Here is a 25,600-nt window from a genome sequence, read left to right as displayed (position 1 = left end):
CCGACGTGATCTCCAGAGAAGGATAAAAAACCTTTTCAGGTGGACGGAAAAGTGTTTGGAATATCAGGGCCGGCCCATATAAAAGGTAAGAAGAGACCTGTTTATTCAAACTCTTCATACTGGCTGTTACTTCATGGAAGATATTCCTTGACTTTTCTGAATCCATAGTTATTAATTATAATTATTAATTATTAAGACGAGGCAGAATAAATTGACAAACTGGGGTACTTTCCCCGGAGAATTTGAAAAATTCTTCTAAAAAAAAAAAACCAAAGGAGGTTTCGGACCTGTGGTATAAAATAAATTGGGTTAATGTCCCTGAGGAATTTGAATAATTCTTTTAAAAACACCAAAGGAGGTTTCGGACCTGTGGTATAGAATAAATCATTAGATGGGTTGGAGGCCCTGAAGAATTTAGTAATTCTTCAAAAGTACCACGTGAAGGTTATGAACCTGTGGTGAAAGCCCACTAAAGTATAAGTGTAAGACGTTGTGTGTGTATGTGTATAGAAAATAACAAAAAAATTGTAAAACTTGTATTGTGATTAAAGGAAAGATGACGGCGTTTATATATAAGAATTAAGTTATTCAGGTTAACGTGGATAAAGTAAATGCACACACAAAGGTGTGGAGAACACAGTTGGAAGAAGCGTGGCCTTGCTATGAGGCCACCTTTAGCGGTTTGGAGTCAGATAAGGAGGAAAAAAGAAGCCTGGGAAAGGAAGAAGATTAAACAACTACAAGAAAGTGGTATACTGCCCATAGATTATGATATGAGAAACTTGTATCAATCAGTGATGCAAGCGAGAGAAGGCCTGATGAATAAAATTGATGATCTGGAAAAACAACATGAATTGGCTGGGATGGTTAAAAAAGGGGGACTAAAAAACAGAATGGCTAAACTAGAGGAATTGCATGTAAGGTTATTTACTCTAGGGAGTGCTTCAAATATGTTGAGAACAGTCAAAAAAGGACATCACCTTCGGACATCACCACCATACTCGACTGAAGACAGCACATTGCATGTGCAAGCGCCAACCATCATACACGGACAGGTAATGTATGAAAATGATGGGGAAGCAACGAGGAGGAGTGTAAATAACAGAATGTCCAGTGTGTCTTCCCTCACAGGTCTGGGCGGCTTGAAAGAGGTGGACAGACCCCTCACTAAAAGTGACGTGTCTGCATAACGAGTGGTCTGATAGGAGTTTAAGACATGCCAAGCAGACCAGGATTTATACAAAAAAGCATATATGTTAACTGACTTGAAGGAACAGGCCAAAAATCCAGAGGTGGCAGAGGCCAAGGCGGAGTGCCTCTACAGGGGGTCATTAACAATAAGGGAGGAACAATTAATGAAGGAAATTGAACAGTTGAAATTGCTAACACAGTACCAACATGAGGAAATAAGGAAGGTTAAGGATAAGTTGTTGGTCGGTCAGGAAAAGGTTGGAGAGGGGAAGGATGAAGGGGAAGGTGGTTCAGATGAGGAATCTGTGGCGAAAGGGAGACGCAATACAGAAAAAAAACAGACGGCCAGTGCAGGTCTCTGCGTCAGGCAAGTAAGACTAAGTAAGTCAGGCTAAAATAACTGTAATTTGTACAAATAATTTAAATAATTTAGAATAAATAACAATAATTTAAAGTTTTGGTTATGCGTGTGGGCAGGTAGAGTGGCTTATTTGGCATTGAGCAGTCTGATGGCCAGGGGGAAGTAGCTGTCTCTGAACCTGATTGTTCTGCAGCGGATGCTGCAGAGCCTTCCCCCGATGCCAGGCGAGAAAACAGTCCATGCTGGGGGTGTGTGGGGTCAGAGTAGATCCGACGGGCTCTTGATACGCAGCGGGTGTTTGCTATGTCCTTAATCGGGGGGAGCGGGGTCCCAATGATCTTCTCCGCTGTCCTCACCACTCTCTGCAGTAACATCCAGTCCGAGGCCTTGCAGCTCCCAGACCAGACGGAGATGCAGCTGGTCAGCAGGCTCTTGATGGTCCCTCTGTAGAAAGTGGTCAGGATAGGAGGGGAGAGGGAGGCTCTTCTCATCCGCCCAGGAAGTGCAGTCGCTGCTGTGCCTTCTTTGCCAGAGAGGAGGCGTGGAGTGACCAGCCGAGGTTGTCTGTGATGTGCACCCCCAAGTACTTGGTTGTGTTCACAACTTCTACGGCTGTGTCGTTGATGCAGAGTGGAGAGTGGCTGGGTCTCGATCTCCTGAAGTCGACGATGATCTCTTTTGTTTTGTCAACATTCAGGACCAGGTTGTTCGCCTTGCACCAATCCACAAGGTGTTTCACTTCCTCCCTGTAAGCCAGTTCGTTGTTGTCCTGAATGAGGCCCACAACTGTTGTGTCGTCCGCGCACTTCAGGATGCTGTATCTGGGGCGACAGTCATGGGTCATCAGGGTAAACAACAGGGGGCTGAGAACACATCCCTGGGGTGAGCCGGTGTTCAGGGAGATGACACTGGATGTGTTGTTGCCCACTCTGACATACTGGGTTCTATCTGTGAGGAAGTCAAGCAGCCAGTTGCACAGGGAGGTCTTGAGGCCCAGCGGCTCCAACTTGCATACCGGGTCCTGGGGGATGATCGTGTTGGATGCTGAGCTGAAGTCCAGGAACAGCATCCGTACGTGAGTGTTTCTTTTCTCCAGGTGCTCCAGGCTCAGGTGGAGAGCAGTGGAGATGGCGTCCTCAGTGGAGCGATTTGGCTGGTATGCGAATTGGAATGGGTCGAGTGATGGGGGGAGTTTGCAGGTGATATGGTCCTTAACCACCCTCTCGAAGCATTTCATGATGGTGGATGTAAGTGCAATGGGCCGAAAGTCGTTGTGTGGAGGATTTCTTGGGCACTGGAATTATTGTGGCAGACTTGAAACATGGGGGGACGACAGCCTGGACCAGTGAGGTGTTGAAGATGTCCGTGAGCACGTGGGCCAGCTGGTCTACACATTCCTTGATCACCCGTCCTGGGATGGTGTCGGGGCCTGCAGCTTTCCGCACGTCGACCTTCCTCAGGACTCGTCACACTGCAGCGGCATCCAACTTGATTGCCGCTTCATCGGGGTGGGGGGTAGCCTTCCTCGCAGGGTTGTTGTTCAGAGCCTCGAACCTTCCGAAGAAGTTATTTAGCTCATTGAGGAAGCTGATGTCTTCTGGCAGGGTGCAGGTGTGGCTTTGTAGCCAGTGACAGACTGGATGCCCTGCCACAGTTGTCTGGTGTTGCATGGGTCCTGGAAGAAGCTTTGGATCTTCTGACTGTGGGCCCGCTTTGCTACTCTGATGGCACGGTTCAGATTTGCCCTTGCTGATCTGAGTGCCATCACATCACCAGATTTGAAAGCATTGCGTTCCCTCAGTCTTTCACGGACCTCTTTAGTCATCCAAGGTTTCTGGTTGGTCCGTGTGATGATTGTCTTGGTGACTGTAACCTCCTCCATGCACCACTGTACGGTCTCTGAACATGTCCCATTCGGTACACTCAAAGCAGTCTTGCAGGGCAGACATAGCTCCCTCTGGCCACAGTCACAGTTAGCATCAGGTGGAATGTAGACAGCAACAATGGTGACACTAGGGAATTCTCGGGGTAGATAGAAAGGTCTGCAGGAGAGTCCACGGGCAAAGGAAAACTTTCTACTTTTTCCTTCTGCACCCAAAGAAGGTGGTTGGAGGATTTACTCTACTGGGTATCGCAGGAGTTGAGAAGGAGGATCTCAAAGTAGCCAGCAAAGCTGCAGAGAAAGCCCCTAGGTGGCTTGGGTTGAAAAGAGCTGATCCTTGGGTAGCTGCTGGGATGCAAGGCGGGACCTAATCAGTCCTGGCATTCACATTTGAGTTCAAGTGAAACTAACAACACCAGAGTTCATTTGCAAATCCTGTCCTTCAGAAAAGTACTCTGAACCTCAGCTTGTCATGTGAATAAGAGACAACTGTCGAAAAACAGTCTTGAGCTGAAACCTTTCCACCACCATAAAGTAAGTGTCAATCATCCTTGCAGCTCCGTGGCCGTTAAGCAGCATGAACAGTGGACAACAGTGACTTCCTGTCATTTGTTTTTTTTCATGGATTTATGAGATATTTTCCAATATTCAATAAATTATTTATTTCTGTCATACAAGCAAACCGCTATCCATCCATCCATTTTCTATGCTGCGTATCCTCACTACGGTCGCGGGTATGCTGGAGCCTATCCCAGCTGACTTTGGGCGAGAGACTGGTTCTAGCCCAGTATGTACACACACACACACACAGGAGGATACCCAGCTATTGAAATGATCCAAACATTCCCTGTCACACATAGCTTCAGGTAACTACCCAAGTCTCCTGTCCTTCGCGTGTTAGGGGGAAGATTTTAAGAATAAGCAGGGTAAAAACTCATGTTGGCACTAAAAATAACCAACAATAACATAAGCGGTAGAAAATGAATGAATCAAACACATCAGTATATATGCAAAGGAAAACAAAAGGAAGCAAGCACGCACAAATGAGACGAGACGTGTTGTGCAATTCTCTGATGTGTTTTGACATTGTCGTCCACTCGTCAACTTCATTCTCGGGACTATTACTCCAATTCTCAGAAAATTACAAAAGCACAAATACACACAGTTCCTGAGCAACGTTTGAGCTCAGTAGTGCCTTATGATGCAAACAGGCAGATGGAGCAATCCCTGTTTATTGCACTAACTGCTTCCAGGCCCTACCATGGTAAGTGACTGTACACAAAGTAGGAATCCTTATTCATAAATGGAATCTTTTAGAGCATAGAATACATGTTTATGACCATTATTAGAGCCCACTACACATGAAATAACACCCCATAGTCACTTTTACAAGCCTATTGCACAATATAGGGGAAATAATTTGAGAAAATAAGACATAACACAGACTCTCACATAGCATTGGGAGAGTTTTTTTTACTTCCTGCTCTGTACAGTACGTCCCACAGGTTATCGTCTAATTTTATATTACTTATATGCAAAAACATTATACATATTTGCATATTTTTGGCTAATAATTGTTCGTATTCGACCACAAAGAACATTGATTTATTCATATATATTTTTAAATCAGTGATCACCACAAAATTGGGACAAAAGACAACTGAGGTCACATCTATAGAGATATATAATGTGCATAATGTGTGCACCATGATCTCAAGAGAATGCAATAACTGGCACAAGAAAATGTATTTTGCCACAAAAGCTAATAGAAAAGACTACCCATAAAAAGGTAAAGAAAAACACAATATGTCCCTCCCTTGCTGTGCTAAGCTTCCACGCTGCTCTATGATACATGAGAGAGAGAAACATTTGGCATGCCGGGAAACTTCCTGTTAAGAAGGTGTGCATGTGGGCTTCCCAGCATGCCTTGGAGGTTATACATGAATATAAAGTAGTATTGTTTTGCATTTATACAGGAGTAGTGTGTACGCTTCAATTTAATTAGCCACATAGTCCATGGGGTAGACTTAGATTGTTACTTGTTTTTTTTATATTTAAAATGGTGGTTTTGGTTGCACCGTGAGTGAGGAGCACATCCAACGCACATCCAAGGCAGCGCAAAAAAGGCTTTCCTCCCAATAAATGAAGATTTTAAGATTATATAAAAACATTTTCAGATACTGTATGCAGCAGTGTCAGACATGTAGAGAAAGTGTCAATGTGTATTTTGGATCACCACTATTTCACATCATGCAACATTCTTATCATAAGGCTACAAAAATATTAGTTTAGGCCAATCGTTGCTGCAAGTTGACATATGAGCCAGGGCGGCAACATGCTTGCATAGCTCACTTTCCTCTTACTCAGAGCATTGTGCATTGTGTTAGCATGGTATAACTGGCACGTTCTTTGCCTCGAAAATTAAAATAGCAGGACATATTTCATATGTGAGTCAATGCAGCAAGCAGAGAAAATCAAAGAACATGCTAACATGTTTTGTTTAGCTCTAAAAGTCAACTAACTCGAAACACAACCATACTATACAATACTCAGGAAAATGAGCAGATAAACAACCATCGCTCACATCAGCAGCAGCAGAGGATCCTAAATCCATGGATATGTACATATTGTGTTGATAAATAGGGAGTTAGACAAGCTCTGGTATCTGTCATCCCTCATTTATCTTGGTTAAATGGTTCCAGACCCAACCGTGACCAGTGAATTTGTTTTATTTTTGACAGCTCAACTAATTCATGCACAGGCTACAGGATCACTGCAGGGACACATGAAATGGCTGCCGCTAGTGTAGCAAGATACCGAGCTAAGGTGTTTAAAACAAAGTGGGAAGAAGGACAAAGTAAGATACAAAACCTTACCACTTCCGCACGGAATGGGAGGAGTACAATATCGTGTCGGACATGCCATGGCTGACTGTTAGTATGACTTTTGGTCAATTAATTTTCTTTTCATCAATGGGAATTTAAAAACGAAAATGACAAAAATGTCTTTTTAATTTATTTACGGCAAAACAAGTCCAGACAGATGCAAACATTGTTAATTCAATGAACAGACGCTACATGTACCCTGTAATCTAATGCCATGTCTTGTCACATTATTGAGGCCTAGTGGCCAGAATGCTACATAGAACTTCTTTTTCACTATTTTTGAACTTACTAGTCCATAGTCAACCATGAAAATGGTAATTTATTAGGGAGGAAGCAACGTTTGAACCACAATGTTGCAACAAACCTTGGTTAGCGTAGGTCACACTTGTCACACTGTGTTTTTTGGTAAAAACATTCGGCCAAAATGTTGCCTTGGTTTGCACAATTTTTACGGTTAGCAGAAAAAATGAGCCATGGGCCACTGCAAATGGTCCCTGGGCCACACTTTGGACAGCCCTGCTTTTATAGCTCTCCCATCAGCGTTGAGCCTGTGATGTGACGTCAACTATGTGAGCAGCCACAACTCTCGTATATACCAAAAGTAAATAGAGTACTCACCACTTTCGCTCTTCTCAATCACGTCCACCGTCTCACCGGCCTTGAGGTTGATCTCAGAGTTCTCCTGTCTCTCATAGTTGGCCACTGCCATATATTGCTCCAGCACCATCGGCTCCAAGCTGTCAAACCCTAAATGGAAGAAACATGTCGTCAGCCACCTGCTTGTTTTGACGCTTGGTGAAAACCCACTGCAACGAACTGCAGCCCTGCCTCTTTGCACCGGGTACGCTGCCATCAGCCCAACCCGGCCACGCCGTCACCGCATTGCCTCCCTGGCCGATCACAACATAATCTGTCACTTTGACTGCATCGCTCCAAAGGTTCTTCCATATGGCTGACGGGACCCTCTACCGACCGAGCAGGAAGGACGTGCATCAGAAGAGATCAAAGCAAGAGCAAACCATTTGAAGCTGTCTACGGTGGACCTATGACCCAAACCAAACTTAGGATGCACCCAAAGTAAAACGGATAACAAGAAAAAGGGAAGCCACTAAATGTTTGGAGGGGGAGACTGAGGAGCGAATGGAAAATCAACAGTGTGGTTGAGAGGAAAGGCCTCCCCTCTACTGCTTTTGGGAGCCAGCCGTTGGACGAGGGATGGCGGAGGGAGGCGGGGGGGGGGGGGGGGTAGTCAGCAATGCTGGCCTTAAATAGAAACATATGACAGAACTGAAAGAGAGGGGGAGATAAAGCGAAGGAGACTGGCTCCAAGTTTATGTGAAACAAAAGAAAGTTTTAGTTTCAGACGTGTGAATTGATCTTCACTTTAGAGGCTGAAAAGCCTATAAGGTGATATTTAGCCAGATGTTTACAAACCTACTGAGCCCTACTTTTTTTGTTTTTAGCCCCATCATCTTGGTGTTTCTGTTGCAGTGATTGAATTCATAGAAAAAGAGCCATCTTTGAACAGACCATCTCAGTTGTCATCATCTATACAGGATACAGGAATCCCTTGTTTATTGTGGTTAATTGGTTCCAGACCCAAAAGTAATGAGTGGATTTCCACAAAGTAGGACTCCTTCTTGATAAAGAGAACATTTTCATAGAAAACCTGTTTCCGACCTTCTAAATACTATTAAATATTATTAGAGTCCTCTAGATATTATAGAAACATCACTATAGTCACATTTACACTTTATGACCCAATATAATAGACATTCAAGGAAAATACAATATATAAAAGACATAAATAATACATAATATAGACTCTCACATACACACACACATTTGTGTTGCCAGGTTTGCTTATTATGAGCAACTTTGGGTTTGTTCTTTTTGAAAAATCGCTTGCAAATTCCCAAGTTCCCTTTTGTTTTGAGCTTGTTTTCAGAGAGTTAGTCGCATGTTTCTCCGGCAAGACCTGACAACACACACACACACACAACAAAACCGCATCATTTGATATGCTTACGACATGCTTACAGCCTAATAATACATACTCGTACGTTATAATTACACACACATTTCTTATACGCAACCACTGACCTGTGACGTTGCTTCATTAGAAAAGCCTACCCAGGCCTTTTGTCTTTGAATGCATGAGTATGAAGACAATGAATGTTATTTTTAGTTTTTTAGCCATTTTTATGCTCAGAAATGCATTGTGGGCCAAAATATTGTGGGCCAAAATATGGATATTTTCAACTAATAAGAGGCCGTAAGTTTTGAAAAACCTGACCGAGTGAAGTTGGGAAAGTCAAAGCACAAATTGGCGAGAGACGACTGTATAAACGCCTTGATTGATTAGGCAGGAAAAGCAGAATGATGTATTCTCTCACATGTAGATAAATGTAAAAAGCTGTAGTTGGCCAACCATTTATGCAGAGGGACTGAATCAGCATGCTGTAGGTTCAATGTGATCAGATGAGCTAGAGAATGCTTTAGCATAAAAGAAACCTTAAAAAACAAAAACAAAACGGGATGCAGCCGGCATAGCAAGCGCACATAAACACAATCGCCATGCACATTCCACGGTCAGTACGTTTACATGCATCCATTAGTCAAACTGCCGCCGTAGTGCAACCATTTCATCTAACTTATCTCACTGTCCCAGTTGACATGCGCTATAGTGCCTTTCCTATCACAGCAGTGTTCCTGGTGTACACAAGATTTCGTTTCGTTTTTTTAGTCAGAATAATGAAATCAATTCATTGTTCTACTGTGTCATGCAAACGTACTGATTGACAAGGACATACAAAGCTACCTGACGCCTCTTTCCTCGGGCTGTCTGTAATGCCGTACATCCATACTGCAGATGTAAAAAGCAGAGAAACATTATTCAGTCTGACAGAAAGGAGAGAGCAACAGAAAGAAAAAGTACATCAGACCTATTCATTCATTCTTAAACTCTAAACTAAAAATATTTGGATTACAGCCGATTCCCATTATTAGACCCCCAAGGAATGATGCAATACTGTGAATAATGGACACGCCTACACAAAGCCTCACACACATTTTCAACTGTAACATGTATAGGCACTCACCACTAATGAATGATAATGACAGATGATGATGATGATGAACTGCCTTACAATAACCATGAAGACATGGCAAGCATCAACATCCGGTCAGAAGGTAAAAATCAACAAAAAGTCACTACCATAAAGGACGTAAACAAAGCACAGAAAGATATCAGAGCCTATTTTCAGTGCTGAATTAATACAGTGTTCCCTCGTTTATCAGTGGGGGTAGGTTCTCAAAATAACCCGCACTAAGTGGAATCTGTGGAGTAGCAATCTATATTTTATATTTGTTGCAATTATTTATGTTTTAAGGCAGAAAAACACCTCATTATACATTTTTCTCAGACAGGCTTGAACATTCTCACATCTTTGTCTCGTTCAAATTTGGTTTGAATTTTAATGACACAAGAAACGGTTAAAGGGGAACTGCACTATTTTTGGAGAATTTTGCCCATCATTTGTGAATGATGAATGAAGAAATATGTGTTCATGTTTCACATAAGCATTGTGATGCTTATGTGAACTGTGCTGTCATTGGGATACAACAATTTCGTCTATGAATCCCTCTTGAAAAAAAATATATTTTTTTTGGTTGTCCCGTCCAGCCATTGGGGCAGATAGTATTGTTGATCTAAATGCTCCTACATGCTAAACAGATAGGAAAGGTGTGAGCTACAACTTCCCTGTACCATGAAATTGTATTTGCCGTTATTTGATGTTTTTGTTATGCCATTTGGAGCGACCGGACCGGAGCAGAAAGAAACACAGAAAAGAGGAAGAGAAACTGGGGTGGTGGTGAGACAGTAGAGAGAGAGACAAAAACAGCAGCAACAAGAATTCCCATAACAACAACAGTGACAAACAGGACTGCATCAGTTAAATGTCAATGATGGCTAAGGGTCACAATGGAGATGATATCACTGAAATGAAACAGTCCAACTTACCAGTGGCAATAGTAACAATGAAGACATAAACCATGATAGTAAACACAATTACAGCCATACAGTTACAGTAATTAAAATCTAACTGCTTGACATCATTATTACTGTAATAATAGCATACCAATAGCATATAGACATCAGGGATAAGACGGTAGATTGTGTAGAGAAGCATGTGCTCCATATGGAGGTGTGTACTTCTGTGTATATATTCATATATGTGTGCGTAAGTGTGCTTGTGTGTGTGAATGTGTGTGTGTGAATGTGTAATTGAGAATGACAAAAGGAGAGAGACTGCCTTCTACCACCCAGTAAACCCCGCCTGCAGCCAGGTCAAGCCCCCACCGCCAGAGATCCACCGGCCCCGTGGGTGCGGGTAAAGCCAGGGCCGACTCCCCAAGACCTGCCCCAGAAGCTTCCCCCCGAAGAGACCAGCAAGAGGCCATGGAGGAGCAATCCCAACCAGCAACAGGGCGCCAGCAGGCCGGAGGAGAGCCGCACCCCCGAGACCAGCGGGAGACCATACCCCACTAGGGCAGAAGGGCATCGAGGGCCACACACCTGCGGGCACAAGGGCGCCCCCGCCATCTGGAAGGGAGTCCGTCCACTGCCGGAGGCGCCGCTCCCCCGCCCCCCACACTCCCCTAGGAAGCGGAACCCGGCCCGCCCCAGGTAACCCCAGGCCCGACCACCGACACAGGACCGCCCCGGCCAGGACAGAAGATGCCCGGACCCACTGCCCCATGGAGGACCGGGCAGCAGAGATGGAATGCCCTGCGCCAGACCCCCGCAGAGCCCACCTCTCGTATATCTATATAGCCATACACACACATATATATATATATATATATATATATACATATAATTATAATAAAACTAATAATTATGTATTTAAAACAATAAATACATAATACAGACACACGCGCACACCCCATCCACTCAATATGCACACACACAAGCACACACTGTGGAGGAAAAAAATAACTCTTAACGATGTTGCATGGTTTGATATCCGTGCTGTGATCATGCATGAACACTTAAACTGATGATAACGTCTAATAGTTGCAGTATCTTGCCGTATTTTGATGATTTAAAACACCACCGAAATCTTCTCGGTGGATTGATACACATACTTATGCTAGCTCGGTCAACAACAGCAGCGACAGCACTTCCAATGTCCCCTTCTCCTTGGGATGGCTGTGTCTTCCAGCACAAGCGGTGTGCTCCAGTTCTCAGGTAAAAAATGATGGCAAACCAGCATGTTGTCGAGTCTTTGTAGCGAAATCGAGAGCTCAGTATCCACTTGTCTGTCTGTGAATGACGCTGAGACTAGTGATTAGCAAGGCGTCATGTTAGTTAACTAGTATCAATACGCCCTGGGAAAGGTTTCCGTTGTGTTTTAATTCATTAAATAAGGCAAGATACTGCATCTTATCATCAGTGTACGTGTTAATGCATGATCACAGCTGTATATATCAAAACATGCTACGTTGGTAGAAGTTGAAACATTTTCAGAGAGACAGGTATTGTAAACTAGCTGAAAATAACTAATTTCCTCGTGTTATAATGCACAGAAAAGGGAAATAAATATTTGTTCGTATGTTTCACATACGGAATGTGAATAATGGCCAAAATTCTAAAAGAAGTGAAGTTCACCTTTAAGTGACATGCATGTATTTCACTCCCCTGACCGTACCTCATCCTGGCCCCATTCGGCTGTAGTGTTTTTGCATCCTTGTTAAAGCATATTGCTCCCTGTTGTCATATTTTCCTCACATGGTTGGTTTCTTCTGTTTCTTCTATTTACAGTTAGCTAGTCTGGTAGCCATGACCACAACAGCAGATGGCATGAAGGAGACTAAGTGACAACGGTCTAAATCCAATCAAGTTGCAGAAGACAATGGGAGTTGCAAAGAGAAGAGAGAGACATGCAACCTCATGCTAAAGGGACAAGCTCTACCAGCGAGACCAAACAACAAGTCTATGAAAGGTGAACCGCAATGGAGAGAGAGAACAACGTATTTACTATTAATTTAGTAAATACCTGCAACAAGTACTCAACGGTGATATTGTGCAAATAGCATTGCGCAAGTAATTTAACTTATTAAGTAACACGATGAATTACATGAAGATGTTAGACTACAGATGGGCCAGTCATTCCATCTGCCAATCCATCTGAAAATTCCAAGTATTTTCCTGAATAGGAAGTCTTCACTTACCCTCCCCTGCTACTGCTAGGTAATTTTTAAAAGGAAACCGTGTAATGGTCACTCAGCCTGCAAGTTGCACTGACTCACAGGTGCTCAACAACTACTTGCATTTCACAGACTCACAAGCGCTTGGCGAAGACTTGAGTTTCCCAGACTCAGACTCAATGGTGCAGAGTTCAATGGCTCAGAGTTCTCAGGAAATACTGGCGGGTCACCGACTCACAGGTGCTCTAGCCAAGTATTTTCAGTGACATCTGCCCATGCACTCTGTGACGAGTGCTCGAGAGGTACGAGTGCCTGAATCACTTCAGTGAGTGACTCAGTAAAAGAAATGGGAGATATGTATAGATATGTACTGATGAAGCTTGAGTGATATCAGGTTCTATCATGGTTGGATGTATCTAATATGCTAGTTGTATCGCTCCTACAGCACATGCCCAGCTTAAAGTATAAACCTCGAGAAACATCTGACATCAGATCCAAGACAAAGTCAAACAATAAGTTAGGATAATTACAATTGGATCAGGTGGCGGTGAAAACATTGTTAAGTTCATCCTGTGGGCACAATGTTTTTATGCAGGAGGCGCTATAACAGTGAAAATCCATTTATTGCTGACTGTGACATAAATGTTCCCAGTTACAAATGACATTATGGCGAAAACATCCAGTTGGGCCGGGAATCTCTGTGTCCCAGCAAAAAGAGGGCAATAATAATAATAATAATAATACATTTTATTTGTATAAAGCTTTTCAGAGTACTCAAAAACGCTTTACAGTAAAGAAAAAATAAATAAAAATAGAGTTGAGTAAAAACAGAGTAAACGATGCATTAAAATACAATATCCAAACATTCATTCAGAGCTAAAACAAGGCTAAAAGCGGGGTGGAGCGCAGCAGTCAGGCATAAAAGTTAGACATTAAAAACGGATTTAAACAAGTGGGTTTTGAGTTGTTTTTTTAAAGGAAGGAAGATCGAGGCAAGCACGGAGTGAATGGGGCAAAGAGTTCCAGAGAGTGGGGGCGGCGATGGAGAAGGCTCTGTCTCCCCAGGTTCGGAGCTTGGTCTTACAGAGGAGTGCCAGGACGTTGGAGTCTGAGGAGAGCGAAGGGGATGAGGGGGATTGTGTGGATGAATGAGGTCTCTGAGATATGGAGGGGTCAGATTGTGGAGAGCTTTGTAGGTGATGAGGACGAGAATGAATGGAGAAGGATGAGAATGGATACGTTGGGGAACGGGAAGCCAGTGGAGGTTTTTAAGGACCGGGGTAATGTGTTCACGGGAGCGGGTAGAGATGAGGAGGCGAGCAGCTGAGTTGTGAATATATTGTAGTTTGTTGAGGGTTTTAGATGTTGTACCGTAAAGAATACTGTTGCAGTAGTCGATTCTGGATGTGATAAATGTCTGGATCAGGGGTTCAGCGGCAGAGAACGTAAGTGACGTGTTTGACGTGGGGTTCAAAAGAAAGGGTAGGGTCCAGGAGGATGCCGAGGTTGCGGCTGAGCGGGGATGGAATGAGGGTGGCACTGTCGAGTTTGAGACAGAAGTTATGGGTGGGTGTTGTGTTGTTTTTGGGACCAATGATGATAATATCTGTTTTGTCACTGTTAGGTTTGAGGAAATTGTGTTCCATCCAGGTTTTGATGTCACTTAAGCAGTTGGTGAGGGTGGAGTACATGTTGGAGTTGATGGAGGTGGTGGAGATGTAAAGCTGAATATCATCGGCTGTGGAAATTGAGGCCATGATGACGGATGATAATGCCAAGTGGGAGGATGTAGAGGACGAAGAGGAGAGGACCAAGCACCGAACCTTGGGGAACACCCTGAGGTAAAGGGGCTATGGAGGAGGAGCAGCTATTGATGTGCACGAATTGTTGACGATGTGTGAGGTATGACTGGAGTGGCTGATGGTGTCAAAAGCTGTGGTGAGGTGTAGGAGGATGAGGATGGTGAGATGGCCAGAGTCGGAAGAGAGAAGAAGATCATTAGTGATTTTGAGAAGAGCTGTTTCAGGGCTATGTTTGGCATGGAATAAGCACTGGAAGGATTCAAACAGGCTGTTGGAGTTGAGGTGAGTTTGGAGTTGAGCAGCTTTGACATGTTCAAGGATTTTGGACAGAAAGGGGAGGTTGGACATGGGACAGAAATTGGAGAGGTTATTGGTATCAAGACCAGACTTTGAGTGTGGGGGTGATTGCTGCCAGCTTGAGAGACTGTGGAATGGAACCAGTGGTCTTGTTACCAGCGGAGAAATGATGTGGAGGCAGGGTTTGATAAATGAGGAAGGGATAGGATCAAGGGAGCAGGTTGGCGTCTTAATACCAGTAAGGATTTAAGTGAGTTGCACGGGTGAGATCGGTGTGAAATGGGAAAGTTGCTGAGCGGAGCCAGGTAGCAGAGGGTCGGGGGGCAGCGAGTGAGCCAAGGGGGGACCGAGGGAACTGTATATTTTCGCAATTTAGGACTGGAAGTAAGATAGGAAATGGTTGCATTTGGTGGTGGTGAAGGATGAGGACGAGTCGTCCTTGGGCTTGAGCAGTGTGTTGAAAAAAAAACGTTTGGGATTGTTGGAACCAGATGTAATGAGATTAGAGTAGTATTGTGATCGGGCTGTATTTAAAGCATCTTTGTATTGCTGTAGAAAATCTGTATAGGCTTGGAGATGAACAGTTAGGCCAGATTTCTTGTACAGTTTATCAAGCTGGCGTTTACGGGACTTCATATTATGGAGTAAGGATCAACGATGCATCGGCCGGCCAATATATCGGGCCAATATTTGCGTTCTTTACTTGAATCGGTATCGGCCAATACAGGCGGGGGTTCGCTGAGATATTTTTCCGCCGCATGATTTACAGACAGGCATCCGCCAGGCAGCTATGTGTTGCCGGAGGACGCAGTCGCGGCACCCCGCCGCCACATCATAACAAGGGTACGTTTTCAACTTTGAATTAGCCTCATGAGCTAACAGTTAGGCTTAGTTGAAATATTGCCATCTGCTTTGAAATAGGTAACATGAATATCAAGTAAAAGAATTAGCTTGTTTTTTACACCACACACAGCTCTTCACATTTCCCTGGGTGACCGCTAGGCATAACAGTTTAAGTCATGGTGTGACAACAAGAAATCCCAACAACATCACATACCAACGCAACAGACGAATAAAAGCACTCTCACTAGTTGAGCAGACCAAGAATGAACAACTATGCAACTTTAACTACAAACTGACCAACTATTTACATCGACGGTGCCGCAAAGCACGCTGGGAACGATGCTAGATAAAACTTAAACTACGACAGAAATGTTTTGCACATGGTTGAATATTTATTCCTTTTAAAGTTGATATTGCCGTTTAAATGTGTGTTTAAGAAAGCTGAATCCTACTGTGTTCAGTGTTTACATTTCAATAAATATTTGTTTAAACTTGAGACCTATAATATTTGTTATCATTGTCATTTTTTCATATAAATCGAGGAAGCAACTAAGTGAGGTGTAGAGATCAAATGTGATGGCCAGATGGTCTGATATGTGGAGGTTGTGAATTTTGATATCTGTGTCGCAGACCAAATTCAGGATGTGACCTCTGGTGTGGGTGGGGAAGTTAACTTGTTGAGTGATAGAAAAACAGCTGAGAAGGTCAAGGAATTCTGTCGCGGGGTTGGAGTTAGTGCTGTCAATGTGTAAGTTGAAATCACAGAAGGATAGATGATGAGATGGCATTTAATTGGGTAAAGATGTCTGTGAAATCTGAGAGGAGACAGGAATTTGGTTTAGGGGGGTGACAAATGACAACAGTAACAAGGGGGGAGGGACTGGACAGTTTGAAGGCAGTGAAAAGTAAGAGGCAGTAGCAGGGTGCAGTGGACGCTTTGGCCTGCAGGAGGAGCTGTGAGGAATATTGTAGCCGGATATGGACGTGAGCGAAGTGGGAGGTGGCTGGTTGGATGTAAATAGTCAGGCGGTGTGAACAGCGTGCTGTATATTTACTGGATTGAGGAGGTGTTCAAAGCATTCCCCCCAACGACCTGCAACAACCTGGGCTGAAATCATCAGTTCCCCAGCTCCACCATACTCAAGTGCCGAGGCCGTGGAGAAATTCAGAATCATCAAAATTCTTTCCATCATCATCCAAAGACTGCAATAGTAGCACAGGAGACTTGTGGGTGAGAAGTGTATTTAAAAATAAACAGGAGTTTTGGAAAACATAACCAGGGGCCCGTTGCACAAAAGTAGGATTCAAAGATCCAGGATAAACACCAGTGTTCAGCTCAAATCATCCAGAAAAAGCGTCCAGGTCCAAAAAGGGTCATTGGTTGCAAGCCAGGATGGGTTGACAGGGATTCATTTTCCAGGTGAAACCAATCCTGGATCAGTGCGCACATGCGGCTTCCTGAAATAGACCCCGTTGTGGATTGCAGATTCACCGATTCAAAGATTCGAAGTGGAAATCCTCACCACCAAAGTTAGAAAAGAGGAACGGCATGGCAGAGTACTCCAAAAAGACAGTGTTGTCGTTGTACTCTGATGATGAATCCGTTGAAATTTGTGAGTGAAATTGAATAAATGTAACTCAGACTGTATAACTCTGGTAAATACGTAGATGAGGCATAACTTTCCATTTGGGATTAATAAAATGGAACACACACACACACATCAAAGCATACATATGCTTTGACATCAAGATCTTTAAATGTATATTTTTGTATATGATGCTTTTATTCTGTGCTTTTCATCTTGTAGAGTCAGTGTGCAACTTCAATCCTGAAAGGGGCTGATTACCTGCTTTTATCCTCATTCAATAAAAGACACTCTTTGACATGTACAACATATGGGGTGTGTATTTTATATACAGTCTGTGGGAGACTGCAAATGATCTAATTATTGACTGATTAAATGCCACATGGTTAATATTGTTTATTTACAATGATTGAAATGAATGATCACAAATAATAAATAATAACAGCGGTTCAAGTTAAATGTGCTAATAATGTGGAGTGGTTTCTGGTTTAATGTCAGGGGTGACTGTTGACTTGAGATCAAGGATGAGATTAAATTGATCCTGGACCTTATCCTATCTAGACCAGGCTAACACCACAGAACAAAAAATTAAAAAAATACAAAGATGAATTATTCCAAATTGGAACAGACCGATATGTGGGCCGGCCAATCTAATCAGCTGATTACAATCATCCCTTGACATTTTGCACTTTGAATTTTGCAGCTTCACTCTATCACGGTTTGCCAAATATATGTATCCATCCATCCATTTTCTGTAGCACTTATCCTCCAGAGGGTACTCAAAGAAGACCAGACTTGAGGGATATTCTGTCGTATTTATGACAAAAGATGGCAGCAGGCAGGGCTGCAGCGGCTTTTTGAGCCCACCCCATAACACAGATGGAATATACTGTATATATATTTCCCAGGAGTATGTTGCAAACATGTGACATCCCATAGACATAAAAGACACACGGGATGCTCATCGCTGACAATCATGTTATTGACTCATATGAATTACTACATGAAAATAGTTCAACACAGAAAACACAGAATGATGACAGAAAAAGGGGGACTTTACCTGACTTGCGCTTGGAGCCATAGTCCCTAAAGGAGAAGCAACACGAGAAGGACATGGTTAGTGACAGAAGGAGTCCCGATATCAACAGCAACACGCTGGATCCTCACATTCGTTTAAACAACACAAAGAGCGACCACTGCACACACTTTGGCACAGCAATAAATGCATGTGTTTGGGGAGTGCGGGATGAAGGGAGGGAAGAATGACTTTGGCCACCAGCAAGACACAATTGGTCACGTGACTCCAAAGCTCAGCTGTTCTGTTCCTTCCTATGTTCCGTCTCTCCCTGCTATGCCAGAGAACAAGGCACCCCCTCCCCACATTACAAACAAGGAGGATCAGTGGAAAATGGCTGCTAATGGGATTACAGCACAGATCAGCTGCAGACTTGAAATGTGTGGCTTTTGCTTTGCTGAGGGTACCTGCCTCCAGCTTTGGCAACAATGTGCAACGGAACCCGTTTAAGACCCTCAGAATAGCCGAAACCAAAAACTTGCACATTTACTTGTGACTGTTGCCAGTGATAAGGAGAAAATAAAAGTTTTATTTTTATTTATTTATTTATTTTTGTTACTTATGGCAGTTTATTGACATGAGTTCCCCCATTTGTGCATATTTTTAGTTAGGATTCTTAGTTTAGTTTAGTTTATTTCAAACATGCATACAATGCTAAATTTAAATGCATTGCATATTCACAATTCACTGTTCAACATAAGATAAGAGAAGATAAGATAAGAAATGCCTTTATTCGTCCCTCAGTGGGGAAATTTGCAGGTCCAAAAAGGAGCAGAAAGAAGCAGAGCTTATTAAATCCTACCCCCTCGCTCCATATTACAGCAGTCACTTAAGCACTTACAGATTTCTTAACAGTCTGCGTCCATGCCAATCCTAAAACCCCAGACCCCCAGGCGAGATCCCAGGACCCAGCCAGAGATACCCATACTTTGTCCAGCGCCACCAACATGTCAACAACATGTGTTCAAGGTGACACCAAGCTTCCACCGAGCCCAAGCGCCAAAGAGCACCTTCAGCAGACTGTTGCCGCCCCAGCCCCCATTTCCGACTCTTTGACAGCGCTCCTGATGAAGCTTATTATACACGTATAAGAGACATTTTCATGCTGTATAACATACAGTAGTTATCTTGCTGCTGTGAGCCACAGTCGATGCACTGCACTGCTGACGAGGATGTCATACAACGTCATGTCGAAAAATGTGAACTATTCCATTGAGCGGGTAATTGAGTTAAGAGATGAAGATGGTTCTGTTTATAGAAGCAACAATCTGTCCTTCGTCACTCTCCATTTGCTCTCAGCAAAATTCCTCCTCGTAATCAAAAACCTCTCATCTCATCTGAAATGTGGCCACGTCATCTCAGTGCAGTACAACTGAAGCACTGAATGCTACAATGGAAGTACAGACACTCACTAAATCTTGTCTCAAAACATAGAGGTTGTATCACAATCAACAGAATATAGACATACCACTTCAGCACTGATAGTTGAGATCTCTGGATACATTAAATGTATACATGACTTACAGCAGTGTTTTTCAACCTTTTTTGAGCCATGGCACGTTTTTTACATTGGAAGAATCTTGTGGCACACCACTAACCAAAAATGTTACAAAATGTCACCACGACCTCACACGTGCATCAATAAGTCTATCAGAGGAACAAGGTAGGTGTTGGCACACGGACCAATATTACATTGCTGTGTCAGTCTTTACACCACAGACACTCCACAGTAGCCACGTTTTTACATGACGAGTTATTCTCTTTCCCAATGACCTTTCGGGAAACAATGGTATCCATAGAAAGGAATATTCCAATCTCTCCAATAGGGCATGCCCAGTAAAACGTAAACATCAACATGACGTGATACCGGCTTCCCCAAGTTTTTCTTTCACTTGTTGGAATAACTCCGTATTGCCAGTTTTTCGTCTGTCCAGTCTTGAAATTTAGTTTGAATCATAAACAAACTTTGCTTTTTCCAGTGCCGATTGCTGGCCTCCATTTTTAAAAGTGAAGAACGTCTGGATCTGCGTGTTACGTCATATCTGAGCATCCGCTGAAAGAACGCACCCGGGATCAATTTAAACAGGAAAAGATCAAATTCAATCTTGCTAATATTTTATAATTAAACTCAGGACATGTCTTATATATATATATATATATATATATATATATATATATATATATATATATATATATATATATATATATATATATATATATATATATATATATATATTCTTTTTTAATAAAACTGCACTTGTGAATGGCGTATAGAAGGGTTTAGACTCTGTTTCACAGATAGCGCTAATGCACACGAAAGCTGCTTGCCAACTGCCAATAAACAACAGAAGAAGAAAAACACCACGAAGAAGAAGGCACCCTGACAACTTTCCGATTGAGCGGGTACAAGATACCTCAATCGGATTGGTTAAAGGAATATTCCATCCCTGTTCAATTCTTTCCGTTTGAGCAAATAAACCAAAGTGAATTGGAATATTTGGGTCCATGTATACTATTGACATAATGGCTATTGACATAATATTTGCAAATGATGATTAATAAATGTTAATTATAAAAAGTGATATTGGATAATTCCTCACGGCACACCTGACGGTTTCTCAAGGTACACTAGTGTGCCGCGGCACAGTGGTTGAAAATCACTGATTTACAGAAACAGAGCAAACTAGAACACAAGATTTGTGTATGAACGTCATTGATCAAATAAGATCAACAACATAGCTGCAAGAGCATCCCTGACAACAAGGTCACAAGATCTTCACAGCTGCTAGGAAACACAATTTGATGAAGGAATGGCAGCCTTGCAGTAGCCTGCCTTGTAAAGACAATGTTAACTGTTTTTGTTTTTTTTTTTTTTTTAACTCAGTGAAGACTCTTCTATTTGGGCGGGACAGTGCATGTTAATAAATAGGAAATATAATCATACCAAATTTTTTCAACCCCCAATAAGAATTTATAAGACACGTATTATTATAACATATGAATACAATATTCATCATGAAAATAAATAAAAAATATGTTTTAATAAATTCATATATTTTTTAATTTAGATTCAGTTGTATTTTGTGCAGGTGAGAAGGACTTGAACAAATTTAGATTTGACCTACTGTACTTGTTGATTTGTCCTACTACCACATCACTACTATCAGAAGAACCAAAGTAAGCCACCTGGCGTGGCCCAGAAAGGTGTGCTGCATTCGGGCACATGCTCCGAGCAGCCCGTGGGTGGGTGTGGGTGGTACCAGAAAAAGCGGGGCTCTTCTGTATTACTATTCCCCCTCTGTCTCCCTTTAGCGCCTTCATTCATTGCCCTATGCTCCGATGTATCATCCCCTGCTGATGAATGGACCCTTTATAGTGACCTCTCCACCAATCCCTGTGTGCAAGCAACAACAATATGCTTCATTGTCAGAAAAGTGGGACAAATAGGGATCAGGACGTGACCCCTTGCCTCATAGCATCCATCTCGAGCCACAATCAAACAAATGGGTAAAAGATTGTATTCTTGTCAACTGCTACACCCTTCATTGGAAGGCACTGTGGAGTTCTCAGAGTCTATATCTCAAAAACTGAAAATAGACTGAAGGTGAATAAATTACTTTTCATAATTATTTTTCTTTCACTACAGACCTGTCAAATATTTGTTAAACACTGTGTTTGTCTTCTTCCGGATGCATATGCAACACAACACATGTAGAAATGGTAAGAAAGGGAATAGGTAGTCAGGGTGAAAGGAAAACAGAGGTGTCTATTACAGACATATTTCCCGAGGCAAAGTCCCTGAGGCTTAAAACAAACTTCACAACATATGACTGAAGGATAAAAGATGGTAGGTGTACCATGACATTTGAAGGATTGTGTCAGCAATCAAGAAAATGTCACTTTCTCTCCCAACGGAGCATTCAAGATGCTGAAATAAAACCAATACATGACTTCATTCTTGGAGCACTTTGAGCCTTTAAGTGTCTTTCAGAGATGCAATTCAACCGTCAAACGACTCAAACCATGGCCAGTTAAAATACACAGCCGAACCTCAGTTAGTGTTGTTGATCCTATCCAGAAGGCCCAACTTTAACTGAAGCATTTTCCCATAACAAAAAATCTAAATCCAATTGATTTATTCCAGAAAGCCAAAAATGTTAACACAAAACAGGTTTTTATAATTTTACAATGTAAGGAGAAATCACTTCTAATTACATATAAATGATGAATCAAAGCGATAAGTAATGGTTTATGGTTACTTTTACCTTCACTGTAGATGTACAAAGACACAATGTGGCAGCAAGATCAACACGGACACCACCTTTGGGTTTTGCCATGAGTGATGATTGAATTCACTAGTCCAGCCCTCTGGTCTCGTCTACTAAAAAGGATGCCTGATGGCCATCATTGGAGGAACATGGCAATCACTAATGAAACAACCAAACCGTGTACCACCCCTATGTAACACATCCCCACCATGCCATGAAATGTCTGTGTTTGCTAATACTCTGTGTATAGAAAGTTATGCGCACATTTACACATTATAACACTTATTCCTAATCTGGAGGCCAACCGATCTTCCTGTATAATAACAATAATCTTTTTTCCAAAATCAAAAAGATGACATGACACAAGGTCATGATTTAAACAGGCAGTAATCTGATCATTTTACAGCACCCCCCTTCATGAGTCAAGGTCAAGCGCCTATTGTTATTCATGGGAGGAGCTGTGTGGGGACACGATGAATGATGATCACCCTGTCTAACAGTTTAAGAGACTTCCAGGGGCTAGAGCCATTGTCGTTTTTTGGTTGTAAAACAGCATGCACATATTAATCTTTCCTTTGTCAAAATAAAAGTTAGGAAAGGAAATGTTAAGGGTATTCTGGCTGATAAGATACAACGTAATTTCTGGTGTGTAAGCAGTGCATCTCTTTTATGGCTAAATTTTAATCTTGTGGCATCTCCTTTACTTCAGAACTATCATTTATTCCTTAGGTACACATTTTGTTAAGTTGCTGTGGGATGACTTTAGCGTTCTTTGTAAGATGACGCCATGAGTTCGACTGTTATATTGAGTAATGACCTCCTGTAATTTCCAATGGGTTGATGAGCTTGTTGTGAGTTTTCTCATAGCTAATGATTGGCTCCTGTCAAATAAAGAGCTGTCTGGTCCTCACAGACTAGTGAGTTTCACAATATGCAATTTTTGATGTGGACATGTGCATCTTATATATGTACAAATCCTTTTTTTCCTCTAAATGTTGTGGGTTCGGCTTATACACCAGAATTTATGGTAATTACATACCAATGACCCACATAGATAAAACCAATCCAGACCCAAGTTCATTGCAAAACATAAACGGTATACAGTGGAACGTCAGTTAGCATCCGCACTGGTTAACATGGTTTTTGGTTAACATCAAAAATGTATATGATTTTTTTAATCAGAAAATGTCCTTCCTGATTAGCATCTTATTAGTGGCAACCAGAATCGGCAGTCTGCTACGAAAACTGATCGTGTGATCAGCGACTGATTCTCCAAAATATTTACACAAAACACATTTTTATAGTTTTACAGCTACAGTATTAAATGCATATAACAGTTCAAAGTGCATATAAATAATACCTTCCTTGCAGACTACTGTTCATTGACACCATCTTCCAGTTTTGTCATGAGTTATTTCTTGATTTCAAAATTCAGGGTCTGGGTTCTGTTTGAGGTTTCTTCTGTGGAGGAGGTTTTTCCTTGCCTCTGTCGGCAGGTGCGATTCAGTTGGCTTTCTTCAATACAGTATGAGCATGGTTCTATCGTTGCATTTGCTGTATATATTGTGTTGGACACTACCCAGAACCAGACAACACCCATGCAGGCCTACAAGGAGAGATGCCTTGCTCAAGAGCACCTCTGCACCTCTGGTCAGGAAGGAAACAAGCATCTCTTGAATTCGTACCCTTCAGTGCCAAAGCCCAAAGTCTTTACTGAGATACTGTAGGGCTGTCCTGTTTGGACTGAATCTATAATGTTGACACAATTTATCTAACGGCATTGAAACCAAACCACAGCTTTCCATTCTGGCAGTAAAGATAAAATGTACTACTGCTCTGACAATCACTGCTGTTTTTTTTTTTGGTTTTTTTTTTATTCAATTCTCTTTTAATGAGATTCTGTATGAAAAAGAAAAACAATAATGACGTAGCATGAAGGCAACACTTTAAAGGTATTACCAATGAAAGAAGCTTCAGGCATACAGGGACAATGAAAGCCATAAGATTCAATCCAAATGAGAGTGAAAAGACCAGCTGATTGCAATGGAGTGACATGAGCTTGGCGCACGACCAGGCGTGCTGTACTACATTTCTCTGCAGGCAGGGGGCGCTCCTACTCAACACTGAACAACTACGGCGCACATAGAAACATCTGGTATTCTGCAGATGCCATTTTTTCTGGTAGGTTTCATATTGTTTCCTGGGTCTGGCCTGTCATTCTTTTCTTCTAATAAGATCATTTCCTGAAAATTCAATTGAGTTGACGTGCCTGCTATTGACCGCCTACTGATGTATCGTTGGCTTTGTATATTGTGGGGGTGAGCTAGTGTGATCTTCAAAAAGAGAAACATAACTATCTGTTTTCTATCTCCCCCTCAATAGCAAGATGAAACGGACATATTTAATCAGTCAGCTGGTGCTACTCATCACTCATAGGAAGTCTAGTTGACAGTAGAATCAATAAAGTCCATTATCAATACAATCTATCCATGGACACTGGTCAAATGTGGATTTGTTGAACTTTTGAAAACTTATCTGGAAAATAAGTCAAATGAATAAAGTAAAAATAAGTTATAACATAAAAAATGAAACATGACCATTAGAATCTCAATGTAGTGTACTGTTGCTAAAACCTAATTAAACCTACTTTCAGCACGCAGCTCATTTTTTTATTGCCGTTTTCGTCATTAGTATGTCCAAAAAGTCAGACAGTCAAAAAAAAGTCAAAAAAGTCAATTGAAAAGTACAAAAACGTAAGCAGTTTTCCTCATAAGAAATCACAGAAATCCAATTACAGTGGAACCTCGATTAGTGTATGCTGCAGTTGTCCTGTTTTTCGGTGACACTAAAATTTAGCCTCAGTTTGCGTACATCTTCTGGTTAATGTCCTTGTTAGCTGCATGGAAACAGGAAGTGGAACTCAACTCAGTTGCATGTCTATGATGTCATCAACAGTTGGCTCTGTAGTTCTTAGCTATCTATCAAATCACAAAAATGTTAACACAAAACAAGTTTTTATAGTTCTACATACATTAAAAAAGTTCCAAGTTCAATGAAGATGTGATTTTGGCAAAGACAATATGTGGCAGGGAGATGAATGCGAACACCACTTTTGTGTTTTGATACGAGTTATTTCTTGAATTCACGTGTTTCTCACCTTCCTTATCAAAACGCTGTCACTTGTAACAATCTTTGGC

At 42.1% G+C, this 25,600-nt stretch overlaps 1 protein-coding gene across 7 annotated transcripts in view; it reads right to left on the bottom strand.

The window, feature by feature from the left end:
- sh3pxd2aa (SH3 and PX domains 2Aa) overlaps window positions 1-25,600 on the bottom strand; it is an 82,369-nt gene that overhangs the window by 19,859 nt on the left and 36,910 nt on the right. For 2 of the 7 annotated variants that reach the window (XM_058077424.1, XM_058077433.1), the window contains 3 exons: window positions 18,121-18,146; window positions 9,141-9,185; window positions 6,938-7,066 (listed from right to left, as the gene is read on the bottom strand). In XM_058077424.1, the coding sequence (XP_057933407.1) occupies window positions 6,938-7,066; window positions 9,141-9,185; window positions 18,121-18,146 (200 nt within the window). Of the gene's footprint in view, window positions 1-6,937; window positions 7,067-7,147; window positions 8,402-9,140; window positions 9,186-18,120; window positions 18,147-18,227; window positions 20,189-25,600 lie in introns of those variants that run through there. The other 5 variants (XM_058077449.1, XM_058077458.1, XM_058077441.1 and 2 more) reach the window with 5 other exon arrangements.

This window comes from Doryrhamphus excisus, chromosome 1 (assembly GCF_030265055.1).
Source record: "Doryrhamphus excisus isolate RoL2022-K1 chromosome 1, RoL_Dexc_1.0, whole genome shotgun sequence".
NCBI classification, from domain to species: domain Eukaryota; kingdom Metazoa; phylum Chordata; class Actinopteri; order Syngnathiformes; family Syngnathidae; genus Doryrhamphus; species Doryrhamphus excisus.
This window is presented reverse-complemented; position numbering and strand designations above follow the sequence as displayed.